Below are 15,692 nucleotides of genomic sequence, written 5' to 3'. Positions count from 1 at the left end.
GTCACTCTCAGACTGCACTGAGGTCACCCTGTTCCTGAGTTTAAATTTCCAATCTAAGTACCTACCCTTGCTTGCAGTATATTCCTTATTCCTGTGCAGCAACACCTTCACACGATTTCCATTGCTAAGCCTCAACTAACTTTTTGTTAGGACCCAGAAACATTCATTCCTTTCTGTAATAGTAGTGGGAGGCTAAGCAAAACTATGTTTATCCCTGTTCTTCTGTTCACTTTCTTCCTGAAGGAATTAAAAGAACACAAATCCATTTCAGGCAGGAAGACAGAAAACAAAAGTGACATTTTATCTTGGATCTTAACTTTGGGGAGAAAAAAGATCCACTACACCCTCCCTCTCTGTAATTTACAGAGATATTTGAGAGCACAACATCCCTTTTCTAACCCTTACTGAAACAATAAAAACATAAAAGGCAATTCTCACTTGAAAAACAACGTCAGGTATGGCCACAGCTTTACCTTTTGCCAGAATTTCTTGTCTTATTTTTTGCTTCTCTTCAGCAGCTTCCATGCCCTCCTTCGATGCTCTGAATCTTCTTGACCGCTGCTGGTTCATTTTTGCACGTGGAGCCTAATCACAGAATCACAAGGTTGGAAAGGACCTACAAGATAATCTAGTCCAACCATCCTCCCTTTACCATACCTACAGTACCATATCTCCTAGCTCCCTATCCAGACAAAAAGCAGGTATCACAATGCATGGGTCAGTTACTACATCCATAGAGTTATTTTCCATCTGTTTCAGAAACCAGGAATTAAATACAGTCAATACTTACTACTCCATCTATAGCCATGTAGAGAAGTCGCCTTGGTCTTACAATGTTGAAGATCCTGTCAATGTACTCAAATATTGCAACCATCATTTCATCTTCATTTTTAGGTGCTGGCCTACAATGTAGCACATTCAATTTAATACATGAAATGCTACAAATGAGTCCTATTTATAGAAATAAAGGAAACTGCCTTACTTGTCTTCTGGATGTGTACAAGGGTGAATGATACCATTCATATCCAAGTACAGATTGTCAAACTCCACCTCATTAGGGTTTGGTTTGCTTGTATCAACCGGAGCCTTGACACCATTGCATTCTTTGGCCTGTGAAAGCAGTTGGAGCAATTACTTCAGGACTCAGTCATGCAAGTAGAACAACTGATCTACAGAGTATTAACACACAGACCCACAAGGAATCACAGAATCATTAAGGTTGGAAGAGACCACTGAGATACACTATTTAATACAGTAACATCCATGCTAGAAGAGACACTCTTTGACCAAGAGGAAGTGGAATTCATCATAAAGACTTTATGGCTTATGGGAGGAGTTATAATGTATCACAGAGTTGCAGTGAGGTGTACAGCCCAGCAAGGAATGTAATGCTATTCCATCCAGGCTGTGATCAGAGGGTTCAAGGAGGCAGCAGGAAAAGTGTTCCCCTGCTGCTCTTCCCACCCAAGTGATACTTGTTAGAAGCTGACCAACATGCACCCAGCACCTCCTCTGAGCTTACACAGCCCCTGCAGCTGCAGGAGCATGGGATGTAGAATCAAGACCAGCTTGGTTCCTTCAGAACTCACTAAACAAGAAACACATTACCACACTTAACAGGACACAAGAGCAATGCCTTGTTTATAGCAAGAACTAATTGCCAGGTGCAAACACTATTTTGCAGCTTATGATTTTTATCAAGTTCCTCTGGACAACTGAAGCCCTGATTTTAAAAGAAGAGCACACGTTCTGGTTTACATCAGATAACAGGACAAGCAGCTTGTCTCGTGTTCTACTTGATCTCCCCATCAAACCTCTTGCCAAAGCTAACTGTGGCATCAAAGGCTTACAACTACGTGATATGGAAAATAAAACTGCCCTCTCCACAGATCTTATTTCCCATCTTGAAGGTAAAGCAAAATAAGCACTATCTCCCTTAGACGGCTATGAAAGCCATTTAGTTTTCATCTGCATACTGCTATGTCAGCAGCTTCACCATTACCCGCTCATAAACCTATCAGCTTTTTAATGCAAACGTCTTGTAAAAGGTTTAAGTATCTGGGAGCGATATCTCTTGTGATAGAACTAAACTGTTCACTTCTAATCTACGGCTGCTTTTGAAACCATTGAAAACAGATCTTCAAATACGATACTTTAGTTGCAGCTTTATTAATTTGTATGAATTTGATTAAGCACATTCTCTCCTGGATTTTATATCATCTTCGAGATCTTCCTCTTATTCTTCCTGCTCAGCTTAAGGAAAAGATTAATCAGATTTAAGAGGAAGAAATTAGCTGGCAAGGTAAGAGAACAAGGATCAACTGTGGCGTATCTCAAAGAGACAAGCTACCCACAGATACAAAACTTCTGATTAGGAAGATTTATAAGCAGTCCTAAGATACACAGAGAACTGATTACAGTGCGAGAGAAATTCACATTCCAGACAAAGCACAGCCTCTCACCACTGTCAGCTCTCAAGTCCATAACCACATATGAATATCAGAACCTGTACTTAGATGATCACCCAGTTCCAACCCCCTGCTATGTGCAGGGTTCACCAACCAGCAGCCCAAGCTGCCCAGAGCCACATCCAGCCTGGCCTTGAATGCCTGCAGGGATGGGGCATCCACAGCCTCCTTGGGCAACCTGTTCCACAATAAGCCTAAATGTGACATACTGAAGGATTTGCTGATGAAAAGCTCAGACCCCAAAGCCTGTTATGATGCTGGCTGCAAGCAGAACAAACCATTCACATTCAAGTTCCCCACAGGTGACTGTGAACAGCCTGCTCCAGGGCAAGCATTCATCCGAGCAGCTATTAAGCAACGCTTGTAAATCAGAAGCCACCGTGTTTGGTGTTAGTTCCTCAAACCTCAGGCAATGCACTGCAGTGATCAACTCACACTGCAGCTATAGGTAACACAAACCCCTCAGGCTGTGCTGAGAATCACAGGATTATCAAGGTTGGAAAAGACCTAGAAGATCATCTAGTCCAACCATTACCAATACTTCCAGGCTAAATCATATTCCTCAGCACCACATCCAAGCGTTTCTTGAACACTCCCATGAGAGGCTAAAGAGCCATAAAGACAACAGGGAGAGTTCCTTGCAAGTTCAACACGCGATTAACCCAAATCTAAAGCATCACCTCACTGCCTAAAGTGAGAAGCAAAGGAGTTCTGACTGTGAAAGAACCGACTGCCAACCCTGACTTAAAGCCCTATTACCTATGGTAAACAGGTAATACGTGAAGTCTATGGCACTGTCCCACCGCTCTGCCGGAGGAGGAATTGTCCCCATCAGCCCAGCGGACCGTCCCGGGCCCAGCACGCGGAGGGCCCAGCTCCCGGAGCCGGCCCAGACCCGAGCGGCCACAACGGGAACCACGCCGCCTCCCTCCCGCACTTCCACACCGCGCTGCCCGGCCCCCTTCACCTTCTCCTCCACGCAGTTGACGATGATGGACGGGTACTTGCGGCTGAGCCAGCGGAAAAAGGCCGGTACTCCCATAGCGGCGCTGGGCCGCGGCGGACGGCAACGAACGGCCCCAAGCGAAGCGGCGCCCAACGCTTCCGGGGCCGGAGAACGGCGCGGGGCAGCATGGGGGCCGGGCCGCCATCTTAGGGGCGGAGCGGCTGCAACGCATGTGTACGGAGCGGCTGTAGTGCCGTTGGAAGGGGGGGTTACCCTGGGATCGCCAGCTGTAATCGTAACTCAGCCCCACCGTGCCCACTGCCCACGTCCCTCAGTGCCACATCCCCACGGCTCTGGGACACCTCCATGGACGGTGACCCCACCACTCCTGTGCAGCTGTGCCACTGCATCACCGCTCTATGGAGAAGGAATTGTTCTAACAGCCAACATGAACCTCCCCTGGCACAACGTGAGGCCATCCCCTCTCGTCCCATGGCTGTTCCCTGGGGGCAGAGGCCGACCCCACCTCACACAGCCTCCTGTCAGGCTGTAGAGAGCCATGAGAGCAGGCATAAAGAAACCCTTAGCTGTTGGTTTGCCATCTTCTGTTGTCACATCCTTTATACAATCTGTGACTGGAATAAATATCCCCATCAACTTTGCGCTGGCGCTACATCTGTTGTATCAGCTCATCCTTTATCTGCTCCTTACAAAACCTATCTTGATTGAAGCTTCCTATTATATCGCCGCTCCTGCTGCAACTTAGTGCGTAGTACGACAAACTTAGTACGAATGCTTTGCATTGAGGGGCAATCAATTGTTTTTTTCCCTGATAATACCAAAACAGAGACAAATGCAAATGAAATATAATCATCTTATCTCATAATTCCTTGTGTAAACAAGCTTTGTTGCAGTATTATTATTATTATTATTTTTCAAACATTTCCTTCAAAAGTTAATCTATATTTTGCAGGGCGAATGAAAGCAAATAAATCTTGCAAAATATCCTGGTATGAAGATGGTGTTTTAGTTGGGTCATTGCTCTTGTTTTCTGTAACCATTTGAGGGCATGATGCTCTTCATATCTTGGCATCCACCTGGCTGTGAAGAGGGAACTATTCCTGTAGGAAGAGCCTTAGGGAGAGTCACTGGAGTCTTAGACCCACTTACTGGTTTAGTTTTATATTATTATTATTTACTGTCCTGTAAAATTGTTTATTGTCCTGTCTTGGCAAATAGTCCTAATGAAGTAACTGGAATGGACTTTTGTGTGGAACTTCAATGCTTCCTCCTGCCCAAACCAAGATCTTCTGCTTCTCAAGAGGAACCAGCTGCATCTGTAGCTTCTCTAACACCACCTGGATGCCGCAGGGAGCTCACATGGCAGCTCAGAGGACACCAGTCCCAGTCCTGCCCTCTTCCTCAGGGCTCACCTGGAAGCCACAGGGAGCTCAAGACTGTGCTGGGCTCCTCCTGTGGTCTTGGCATGGCAGCAGCTTGGAGGACACCAGTCTAAGTCCTTCCCTTTTCTTTAGGGCTCAGGAAAGAAGGGGTGAGAGCCCTTGGGTTAATAGGGAACAGCAGCTGGTGCTGGAGCTCTCTGGCAGATGGTGACATTTCAATGCTGAGATGGAAATCAAGAGCCTCTGGAGCGTAGCCAGTGGATATACTGACGTCTCCAGGTAAGCATGATGTTGTAGTGCTTGCCTGGCTGTGATGGAGGTGGGTCCACCTCCATCAGTTCTTCCTCCAGAGGCACATCCACCTCCATGGGCTCAGCATCGCCCCTGGGTGGATCAACATCCATTGGCTCAGGTTTGCCATTGCTCCCCTAAACCCTGCACTTCTTGGATGGGGGAGGATCCATGGTGGGAAGGGGGGGAAGACTCCTTGTAAATTGCTGCTTCTTGTGCCAGAAGGCTGCACCAGGACACAAGTCTGTTAGAAACTGGAGTTCTGTTGTCAGGGTCCTCACCCCAAGATCTTGACAAATTCGAGGGTGGTCACCATCTGTATGAAGAAGAGAAATGCTGGTTCTGCACCTGGGATGGGGCAACCCCAGCTCTTTGTACAGATGGGGGGGATGAAGGGCTGGAGAGCAGCTCTAAGTGACTGCAAATACACAGCAGGAATACGTGAAGACTTCTCGTTGCAGTATTCTCAGTGGATGAGTGGCATGCTGATTTAAATCTGTTCAGGCTGTATTGATTACAGTCCTGCTGTCCATCAGCATCACCTGTCATCATCTTCAGGCTGCTGGTATGACAGCTGTCAAGGAGCAGAATAAAGTTGACTGGCAGAACGTTTTGCATCTAATGAGTCTGTGCACAATAAAAGTATAATATATATAAAAAAAATGCTCTGGAGGAACTCAGCTATCGCTTAAATAGCAGAAGAGAGATATTGCCTTAGCAGAAACTCCCGAAGCCATCTGTCATCTGTCATTAGCTGCATGTCTGAGGCTGAGCTGGACTGAGGGAATGAAAAGCACCAGAGACTAGTGATGGGTGCCTTGTGTCATGCAAGGAGATTTAAAGTGGGCTGACATCAAGAACCCAGAATCACTCAGAAAGAGCTTAAAAACTACAAAGGCGCTGCAGATTTGATGCAGCGTTACTTCACAGCACAGCTCGCAGAGACTTCTTCCAGATGAACTTTGGTGTGATGATCATTGGAAATCACATAGCAATGGTCCATCCGTGACGTGACAAGGTGAGCTTATGTTTAGTAGATGGGCAGAGCCCTCAGGAATGAATTACCATGGCTAGATAGGCAGAACGAAGCACCGAGGGGCAACAAACCAGGCACCGGCATGGTGGGGTCACACACTCATTGTGCTGCAAGTCTCCTGGGTGACACTGAGACTGCAGATAAAGAAGGAAAATAAGCTTCCAACGTGCTGCTAGAAGACTACTGAGAAGTTCCTAGAAATACCTTGTAGTCTACCAGGACCAGCAGCAGGACAGCGTTAATGCTTCTGGTTCTGCCACCACTACAGTGCAAAACTGGTTTTCAAGCCCAACCTAAAGTAGCCTGTGGTCCAACATGCATGGAAACTCTGGCACAGTGGAGGACACTGAAGCCTTTACTGAAGAGCTTCCCTTGTGCAGATGCATGCAGGCTGAGAGTCGCTCTTCCTCTTGGCACAGAAACAGAGCGGCCACTCTGACCCAGACAAACCCATGATGCTGGCTGGGATCCTGTGACTGCAGAGTCCGGCTGCCTCCCACTCCAACAAGCCCGCTGATGCACTCCATCCTTAGCAGCACTCACTTTCCAGTCATTGGAATAATCAACACTGCACCGCTGCCAAACTGGGAACCTGTAAGATGAAACAAGTATCTATACTAACCATTTCTTCTCATTTTCAAGCCTTCTTCAAAGCTCGACTCGGGCTCCATGTTCTTTTTATTAAATAGAATATTGTTACCATTTCAAAATTGTTTTTGATAGGCCAGACCCAAAGATTGGTGGCTATATTCAAAGCTGCAGTGCTGCTTTGCAGCAGAGTTTAATTGGGGTGCTGTTTTTTGCTTTTGAACTTATCATAATTATGAACAGATTTTTTTTTAATATGTCCCCTGGTTTCTCCCTTCGAAAGCAAATCTCGTGTTTAATGAACTTCATTTTAGATAAAAGGAATTAAAAGAAGAAAATTAAAAATGCATGAAGCTCCTAGAGTCATCCAATTATTGTGATGTCCATGCAGCAATGCCAGCGTGGATCTTACAAAGCAACTAAAAGCAGAAAATCACTGAGGATCACCACATGTAAATTCCGTTCTGTTCCAAAACGTGCTGAATTAGAAACGTACACTTTATGCATTTCTTCTTCTTGATCTGTTGCAGAAGATGATAAAGATCAAACATGCCAGGCAGCCCCGTGTAGCGTATGTATGCATACCCAGAATGCTTGCTTTCTTTTTGCAAAACCAGTTAGCTCTGTAGCCAAAATATTAGAACACATATAAGCATGAGGATATGCTGTTTTTTGCACTCAGACTGCAACAAAAGCAGCTGCCAAGCTGGTCAGAAGTAGCCTTACTACTAAGCACACTCGTGGCCTACAGAGCTTCCAGAAGAACACTGGTGATGTGGTCATTAAGCACTACAGCCCCACCACGGTCCTCCTGCAGCACAAAATGATGTATTTGGATCACATACGACCAAGGAACAGAAATGGATTTGGCTCCCCAGTGGTCAATGCCTCTTCTAGATCTTGGTCTGAATCACAGAGAGAAATAAACATGCACAGCATGATGACGTTGCATCATGGACAGCAGCATCACCCAGTGCCACATTTCATGCTTACAGTAGCTGGGACCGCTCTCAGAGTAAGTGTAATTCTGTCAGGCTGGCAAGTTTTTGACCCAGGAGGTGTAATTTCCCGATCGCTGCTGACTGACACCTTGTTTGTGACAACCCATTCATCTCTGTCACGCAGGATTAGCCACTGCACAGATGCATCCCTTGCATTTTATATGGCACTGGACAGGGGGTGCTTGCTGTGAGCAAGGACCTGCAGACCAATCAGCTCCAATCCCCAGTAACAGAAAGAAATGGGGAACTCGTCAGTGGCTTCCAGCAGCCTTCTTGAGAAAGCTGTACAACCACCACGGGGTAAACGAACATCTGAGGACATACCTTCAGTTGGGTTTCCTTCAGAAAAGGAAAAACACTTGGTGGTTAAAGAGAACACATGCATGCAAGGAGGCCGTGTAGAATACCAAGTCATCTTTATTCTGTATTTAAACCGATGAGGTGCGCTTCCGAGACAGCAGCGTTGAAGTTGTGGAAGATGATACTGTTGATTTGCTTCCCAAAAGCAAGCGGTAGAACTTCAGTCATAGAAGTCATCAAAGTCATCTGCTTCTGGGCTGTGAACTTGAGGACGCAAAACATCCAGAGCCTCAGAGCTGCTATCGTCAGATTCACCCCAGAAAGCTGAGAGTGAAGAGAAGAATAACGGGAGAATTATAAACATTCTTTTCCATGCCCATGTCACAGCACTGGCATCGTCATTCTACAGCACTTTTGAGGTAGCCAGACACTGTGGTTTATAGAGGAGCTCAGGGTTTGGGCTGTTTTGAGGACCCCCCCAGCAGAGGTGTGCATTTCTGGCACTGCACTGTCACCAAGTTGTGGTCTCCTAACTGTGCTGCCATGGAGGAACAGTGAGTCATTTACATGGCTGACTTCATTGTTCCTCAAGGTAGTTTGACAGAATATTTCCACTCCAAGCAATTTACTTGACCATCTGCTGCCTGAATTACAGCTTTGTCTATTATGTTCCACTTTCTTCCTCTACTTGACCCTACAGTGAAGTCACAGGATGACCATGACATCACAGAGCTGGCATAAAAATGGCAATGATGTCACAGATGGGGAAAAAAAACAACACCACTCTGTGACAGGACCACATACAGGCAAAAACGACTTCAAAGAACTGGATGGCTTTAACAAAAGGACCTGGTAATTAGCAAGCAATTTCACTGAAAAACAGAATCACATTTAAATTTGAAGTGCTTGAGAGATTCCTCGATATGTAAATTCCTTTGACCCGTGGAAGGAAAAAAAAGCAGCAGACAGACAGGGAAGTACACAGAGCTCTTCACAACGAAGGCCTGATGAGATGATTCAGGTGTGAAGGTTGCCAGCTCAGTCGTGCAGTAACTGTTAATTTTTCTTTGTCCCTTGATTAAAAAAAGAAGGAAACCACAACAAAAAGCCACGCTTTTATCTCTGGAAAAAATAGCTGCTTCACCACAGAAGGGCCATTGAGGAGTGCTGCTGACCAGCAACCACACTGGGCTCCACATCAACAGTGTTTGAATGTTGAACTGCACCCATGGCAGCAACAAGCACAGGCTGAGGGAGTCAGGGGAAACAGAAGCACAGGTGGGAACAACATTCCTGGGCACAAATTCCTTTCTTCCTTGGGTTCGTGGTTCCCCATGGCAGTATGTGGGAAGGGCAGGGGCACGGACATCCTACCTCACACCTCCCCCTGTCCTGCTCTGATGAAGCCTCTCTGCGGGTTGTCCACACACGTGACATATTTCCCTCTCTCAGCCCACTATAAGAAGCAGTTGCAAGCTAGAATGTCAAGCCTACAGTTTGACTTCCAGAGCCGCACTGCCTGTTCCTAAGGGTTTTCAGAGAGTCCTCATTTCTCCAGAGTTATAAAGTTGATGCCCCAAAATGAGGCAAAAGCCTGACAAATACAGATTCAGACGGCAGGAGAGAGGCAGACTGTCAAACCTCATACAGAAATTACAGCTCATGTTCCACTGAAGCACCATTCACTATTTTGTGCTTTTGATGGCACAAGCTATATAAAATACCTTATCTACAAATGCAGCAGCTGCACCTTTCATCCTCTATCCCCAGACCCCTGGGCTGCAGGTCTGCCATGAGCAGCAGAGCAGGGCAGGCTGTACCCTGTGCTTGCTCCCATGCTGAATGCGTGGGAGGAGAGCAAACTTGCTGAAGGGCTCCACAACACGCAGCTCCCCAGCAGAGAGCTAAGCAGGCTAGAGATGCGACAGAGGCCTTTCAAACGGCATCAAAGCAGCCATGGTTAATGGTATCCTGAAATCAGCTCAGATTCCATAGCTCTGAAATAAGCTTGGTATCATTCAGGACTGCATAGCTCCTGAGGCTGGGCTCCCAGTACAAAAAGCTCCCTGCCTTCCATTACAGAGTTACAGGTGACTTCAGACACCAGCAGTTATGGCAACTAGAAGTAAAATCAAATGTAGGGGAGAACGAAAACATGCAGGGCCCAGACACTGATTTAAGAGAAAGCCTGCACATGGAAAAAAATGGTTTGATGCACATGCATGTACAGACGCTGCTGAGTGCCCACCTATGGTAACCACACAAAGACACACACTGCTGCCCATCCGCTTCTGAACTCAGTGTTTCAAAGAGGGATAATGGAAAAAAAATGTCAGATTTTTCCTCCACGAGGTGTGAAGGACATGGTTTAATATGGGAATATTGGTGGTAGGTGGACCAGATGGTCTTGGAGGTCTTTTCCATCCTTGGTGATTCTATGATCCTCCTGCTCCTATTTAGTTTAATCACCAAGTGCAAAGATCACTGCCCTTCCAAATCATGCTCTGTGAAACACGTCATCTCTGATGCAGAATTTCCCATCAATAGCTATTTGCCTGCTCCTATGCTGAGTCAGGGAAATACCACATTTCCCCCATCTCCTTAATAATGTTGTAATTAAGGGGCTTTCTGCCACTTAAACTTCCCTAAGACAGACGTGGGTTTTTATAACGTAACAGTTGGTTCTTACCTTTGGATTTTATAGCAGTTATTGCTCCCTTCCTGAATTCAGGCCTGCAAACAGGGAAAGACTGTAAATACTCAGCACAATGGTCACAAAACTCAAAGACGTTCAGTTGACATTTTTCTAAGCTATGAGATGATTAAAAAATCATTAACTTCAGTAACTCTTTTTTTTTTTTTTTTTTTAAAGTACTTGGTTGCTGTTTTCCCCACTTTTATGTATTATAAAAGGTGGAGAAATTATCATGTAACGGGGACATTGGTCCAGATGTTCAGGCAGCGTGATCTGGAAGCAGCCATTGCTAGCACTGCTGATGTACACCAGTAGTGAATTAAAGGGACAAAGCATCAGAGCTTCATCTATCTTTTGCAGCCTTCCAGATATGCAAAGAAAGTAAAAGAAAAAAATCCAAACAAAAATAAAAGCAACCCCCACCCCCCATTGATGCTCACTGAACTTCCTTATTTCCCGTCCTGCCAGCGCACTCCTCCAAGTCAGCTACTGGGTTCCCATAGCATCACCCACGTCCCTATGTAAATGTGCAATCTTCCAGCTGCCTTTGATCTACCTTGATGTATATGCAGTTGCGATTCTGTTCTGTTAAATGACTGCTCTTGTGTCTAGAGCATCACAGGCCCTTTTGAATCTCTCAAACAAGCTGGAATCATTTTGATCTTTTGTGTGTAGCGTGTGCATTGTGTTGGTGCTGTGAAATAATCACATAGGGGCAATGATGTAGGAGAATTAACTGTTATATTAACAATCCTGCAATAAGCTCTAAAAATAAAGCTTCAGCTGATTTTAATAGGGAAGATCAAATAGGAGATATTTGTGACATTACTGTGTGAACTAGTCCCATATAAGCAAATGTCAAGCTGCAGTTTGAAGCTGTCACTACAGTCAGAACTCAATCAGCTGTCAACATTTCACACAATTTGCTGCATTTCATTTAGAGACACGGCAGCTAATACATAATTACTTGAAGCGGGGAGTTAAAACTATTCTAACTACTATCAATGAAGGCATTTGTGAAGGAGATACAAAAAGGCGGATGATTCATCGCTTGTGTCACGCCACCGTATTCAGTGAGCACTTGTGATTACAGCTGGAAAGTTCAACTTAAAGCAGGGGGAGGTTTCATTACGTTACAGCTACCTATGTAACAGCAGCTTCTCCTTTTAAGAGGAAGCCCATGTTAGTTGTATTCATTTTCTACAGGCTGTGAACGCCATCAGCCCCAGTGTCGCTTCTCTAAAGGGACACACAAATTCCCAGAAGTAGAACATTAAACATAGCTCAACTACAATACCAAAAGAACATTTAAGTACTAGTAACAAATAGCAGTTCTAGTTAAGTACAAAAATAACTAGAAATATGTTCTTTAAGTAATTAACTCAAAAATGTGTTAGCCTTAAACAGTGCATCTGACAGTCGTCAGCGTGCCATCCAAATCCCTTTCGGTTTTATTCAGTCAAATCCCACCCTCTACTACACTCCAACGTCTGATGCAAATTCACTCACTCCAAATGCTTGCTGAACACACTGCAGAAGTCAGGTCCTCCAGGCTGAGGCCTCAAACACACCAACCATGCTGAGCTCCTGCTCGTTGTGTTGAGATTGCCTGACCCTCAGCACTCCCCAGCAGGTGCCCCACGGATCCCAAGCTCAGCCCACAGCTTGTGCTTAAGAGGAGGCAACTCCATCAAGCCACATAGTTTTCCCCCGGGGTGTAGAGTGAGAAACCACTTGTTGCTGAGCTGCAGATGGAGAGGTGACTTCCGTGGCAGACTGCACAAGAACCATTTTGCCTTCAAGTATTTCATTCAAACAAGCTCACACGGCTGACAGCTACCATTTACACTGCCTGCTGCTTTGTCTTCCACTGTCGGGAAAGGAGGTGGAAAGGCTTTATCATACAGCCTCAAAGCGACCCTTTTCTCCGCTTTGGTTCAGGCCATGACTGGACATGTGAGGGCTGTTCAGGTGGATCCAAAGCCCCTGCTGAGCTGAGGACCACCATGCAATAGCAGGACCACAGGATGAGCAGTGGAAGAGCACCCACAGCCTTACACAACCCTGAGCACTTCCAACTGCTCCAGAACCGCCTGAAGGCCTCACCGAGAAGTTGTTGTGGGCAAGGACCACCATGGCCAAAAGATGAAGCAGCCTGGTCTAATGGGTGGCAACTCTGCCTACAGCAAATGAGCTGGAGCTGGATGGCCTTTCAGGTCCCTTCCAATACAAGTCATTCTGTGATTCTAAGATTCTAAATATCGAAAAACCTTTCCCCATCCTTCCCATGAAGAAAACCACCAGTGCTGACAAAACGGGTGGGGGGCAAAGACAGAAGTTCATGTTCTACCAAAAAGCCAGAATTCACTACCAAAGCAGCCCACATGACAAGAGCAAGGTATCAGTGCCACAGATCAGGCAGAGAAAGGAGATGCCAGGAAACAGTTTGGCATGGGAGCTGGTGGCATACAGAGAAATGCTAGAGGGGATACAGAAAATGGCACCAGGATAACTGAAAGGCCAGGGCGGAAATAGCAACTCAGTCAAACCAAGACTGAAATAGTGCAAGATAGCTTTGTCACAGGGAATAAAATTCTTGAATTATGTCTGAAGTGTTAGTCGAGATGCAAGACAACCTTTACATTGCAAAACACCCATATTGAAAAGTCAGGAAATTCAATCGTGAAAGTTATCGTCTGTTACACAGAGGGCACAATAACCACACAGACCTCCAAGGAGAAATTTTAGGGCTATAAATGAAGTAAGGCCAGTTTCCCTGCCTTGACTAATCCCCTGTAGTGACCCTTCGATATCCATTTACACATTTGCTTCTTCCCTAAAATAATGCCAAACTCAACCCAGGCTCTAACAAAGAAATAACCCAAACCGGTTTAACATCAAAGGGCCTTTTAATCTCTCCTTTACTCTGTTGAAATAGGCTTTTTTGTGTATGTGTGTGTGCTGAAGATTCTGCAACAATAAGAAATGAAAAAGCTCCAAGAAAATATCTTTTTTGACCCCCTCTGTAAGGAAAATTAATATTAAGAGGAAAGGAAAACTAGGACAGCAAAAAAGGGCGAGTTAATAGATGTGGCACAGGGGAAAATCAAGAGAAAATGTTTCCTCTAGTCTGGGTATCTTTGTGCCACAGCACTTTTGTTGAACTTCAGTGTTTCAGTAGCAAAAAAACCGAACAAAAGATAAATAAAAAGGACACCCAAATACCTTAAAAAAAAGGAAAAAAAACCTCAAACCCACACAGCTCACACCCACAACGTGACCCAAATAGCAAATAGTAAAAACCACCCACCTCCCAAGCATCAAGAAAAACAAAACAATGTCAAGTTTCATCAGAAAGACAAACAAACTGAGAAGCGTGGGGGCTTCAGGAACACCGACGCTGTGTCTGATATTGCCAGAGGTTTCAAGGCTGTGCGCCTCTTCTGCATGAAAGCAGTGCTAAGGCACCAGAAAACAAATAGAGCATTTATATTTCACAGGGCAGTGCTTCATAACCCTCAGTGAACGAAGCTTCTCCCCAATGACACGTGAGGATGCAAAGCTGCAGATTTATCTTTAAAAATCGTTTTCTGGAAACATCTAAAAGCCTTTTAGGAGTATCAAGGCAGGCTACTCGGTGCCGGTGCTTCTGATGTGACAGTCGCAGCTCAGCGTGACTCTGTGTGATAAATACACTTTGCTGTGAGCTGCAGGACAGCTCTGATGGCACCATCATTTTCTGCTGATAAGTTTACTAGAATATGGGCAGCACAGAAACGCAGTGAAGTTGCAGAGTTGGAAATGCACTAATAAATCTATTCATCATGCCATTATTTGCTGAGGAACTGAAATGGTAACACCGAATTTAAGTAATTACACATGATCACTCTTACTGTAGGATACAAAGATTGACATCAAGTTACATTTAAGATCGCTCCCTGCTTCAGTGTACCATGCGGATGAAGAAACAGACCAAGATCCATCACAGTGCAAGATCCCTGCATACCACCCTTGCTAATGGCCCTCGAGCATGGCTGCTACAGCATCACTGTTCCTGTGGTTGGGGCTCTTAGGATTGAGACAAGATGTGATAGCTGCAGGACTTGTAGAAAAACATCCCTGAATTACAGCCCACCTCTGTGAGAGGTGATTTGACAACTGAAGCACTGCAGAAGGATACAACCATCAGGCAGGGACTCACCTACCTACACACACGTGGCTCTAAAGGTGCAGGACACTGGACGCAGCACCCCACTCTGCCTCGCGTTCTCTAGCTTTCATTGCTCTCAATGGCAGTTCCCTTGTCCTGCTTAATGCACACCCTGGAAAATCCTGACCCTGAAGCTTTGGCATCTCTTGTCAGAGCTGCAGCCTAAACAGCCATTCTGCCTCACAAGTCCCACAAAACACCATCGAGATTTAAAATGATAGCAATAACAACACCAGGTCGAAGATGCAAAACGAATTGGAGAGCTCCTACATCAGCAAAGTCTGAGTGCCCCCTGATGGCCAACCTGCTGCTCTGCACGGCGAGCCAAGCATCCCATTAGTTATAGCCAGTTGATTATTAAATATTTCCTCCGAGAATAATTAAGAGGATAAATTACAATCCCAAAACTTTTATTTACATCTCATTAAATCTGAGTTTGTTAGAGGCAGCTTTTGACTAAAAAAAAAACAGCCTCAGGGGACGGGGCTGGATTACTTCCAGAACGCAGATTAATCAAAGTTGAAAATACTTTACACCACGTTTACGTCCTGACAAATTACATTTTTCATTTGCTTCTCGGTCAGTAACGCAGCTTTAATCTTCAGATTATTTGGAAGCCAGACAGAGCAAACAAGTCCTGAAGTAAAGAAAAAGATAAATGGCTTGCATCAAAACCACAGAATGATCCCGAAAGCTAGTGACCTCCTCTGGCTGCAGCCATCGCTACAGGGCCGCCCAATGCCACACACATCGC

General features: G+C 45.4%; 2 protein-coding genes across 33 annotated transcripts in view; both read right to left on the bottom strand.

Moving 5' to 3' along the window:
- Positions 1–3,558, bottom strand: part of XRN2 (5'-3' exoribonuclease 2) — a 37,247-nt gene extending 33,689 nt beyond the window's left edge. For 3 of the 5 annotated variants that reach the window (XM_015856634.3, XM_085542471.1, XM_085542470.1), the window contains exons 1-4: positions 3,436–3,558; positions 983–1,110; positions 791–902; positions 474–585 (exon numbers count right to left, since the gene is read on the bottom strand). In XM_015856634.3, coding sequence (XP_015712120.2) covers positions 474–585; positions 791–902; positions 983–1,110; positions 3,436–3,510 — 427 coding nt within the window. In that variant the 5' untranslated portion in view covers positions 3,511–3,558. Of the gene's footprint in view, positions 1–473; positions 586–790; positions 903–982; positions 1,111–3,435 lie in introns of those variants that run through there. The other 2 variants (XM_085542472.1, XM_085542473.1) reach the window with 1 other exon arrangement.
- Positions 3,559–8,132: 4,574 nt separating this feature from the next.
- Positions 8,133–15,692, bottom strand: part of KIZ (kizuna centrosomal protein) — a 38,920-nt gene continuing 31,360 nt past the window's right edge. For 20 of the 28 annotated variants that reach the window (XM_085542486.1, XM_085542488.1, XM_085542494.1 and 17 more), the window contains 2 exons: positions 10,723–10,766; positions 8,133–8,357 (listed from right to left, as the gene is read on the bottom strand). In XM_085542486.1, coding sequence (XP_085398612.1) covers positions 8,254–8,357; positions 10,723–10,766 — 148 coding nt within the window. In that variant the 3' untranslated portion in view covers positions 8,133–8,253. Of the gene's footprint in view, positions 8,358–10,722; positions 10,767–15,346; positions 15,576–15,692 lie in introns of those variants that run through there. The other 8 variants (XM_085542502.1, XM_085542490.1, XM_085542498.1 and 5 more) reach the window with 2 other exon arrangements.

Source organism: Coturnix japonica, chromosome 3, assembly GCF_054131305.1.
Source record: "Coturnix japonica strain WE chromosome 3, WE-NBRP24, whole genome shotgun sequence".
NCBI classification, from domain to species: Eukaryota; Metazoa; Chordata; class Aves; order Galliformes; family Phasianidae; genus Coturnix; species Coturnix japonica.
Note: the sequence above shows the minus strand (reverse complement) of the source record. Positions and strands in the feature narration are given on the sequence as shown.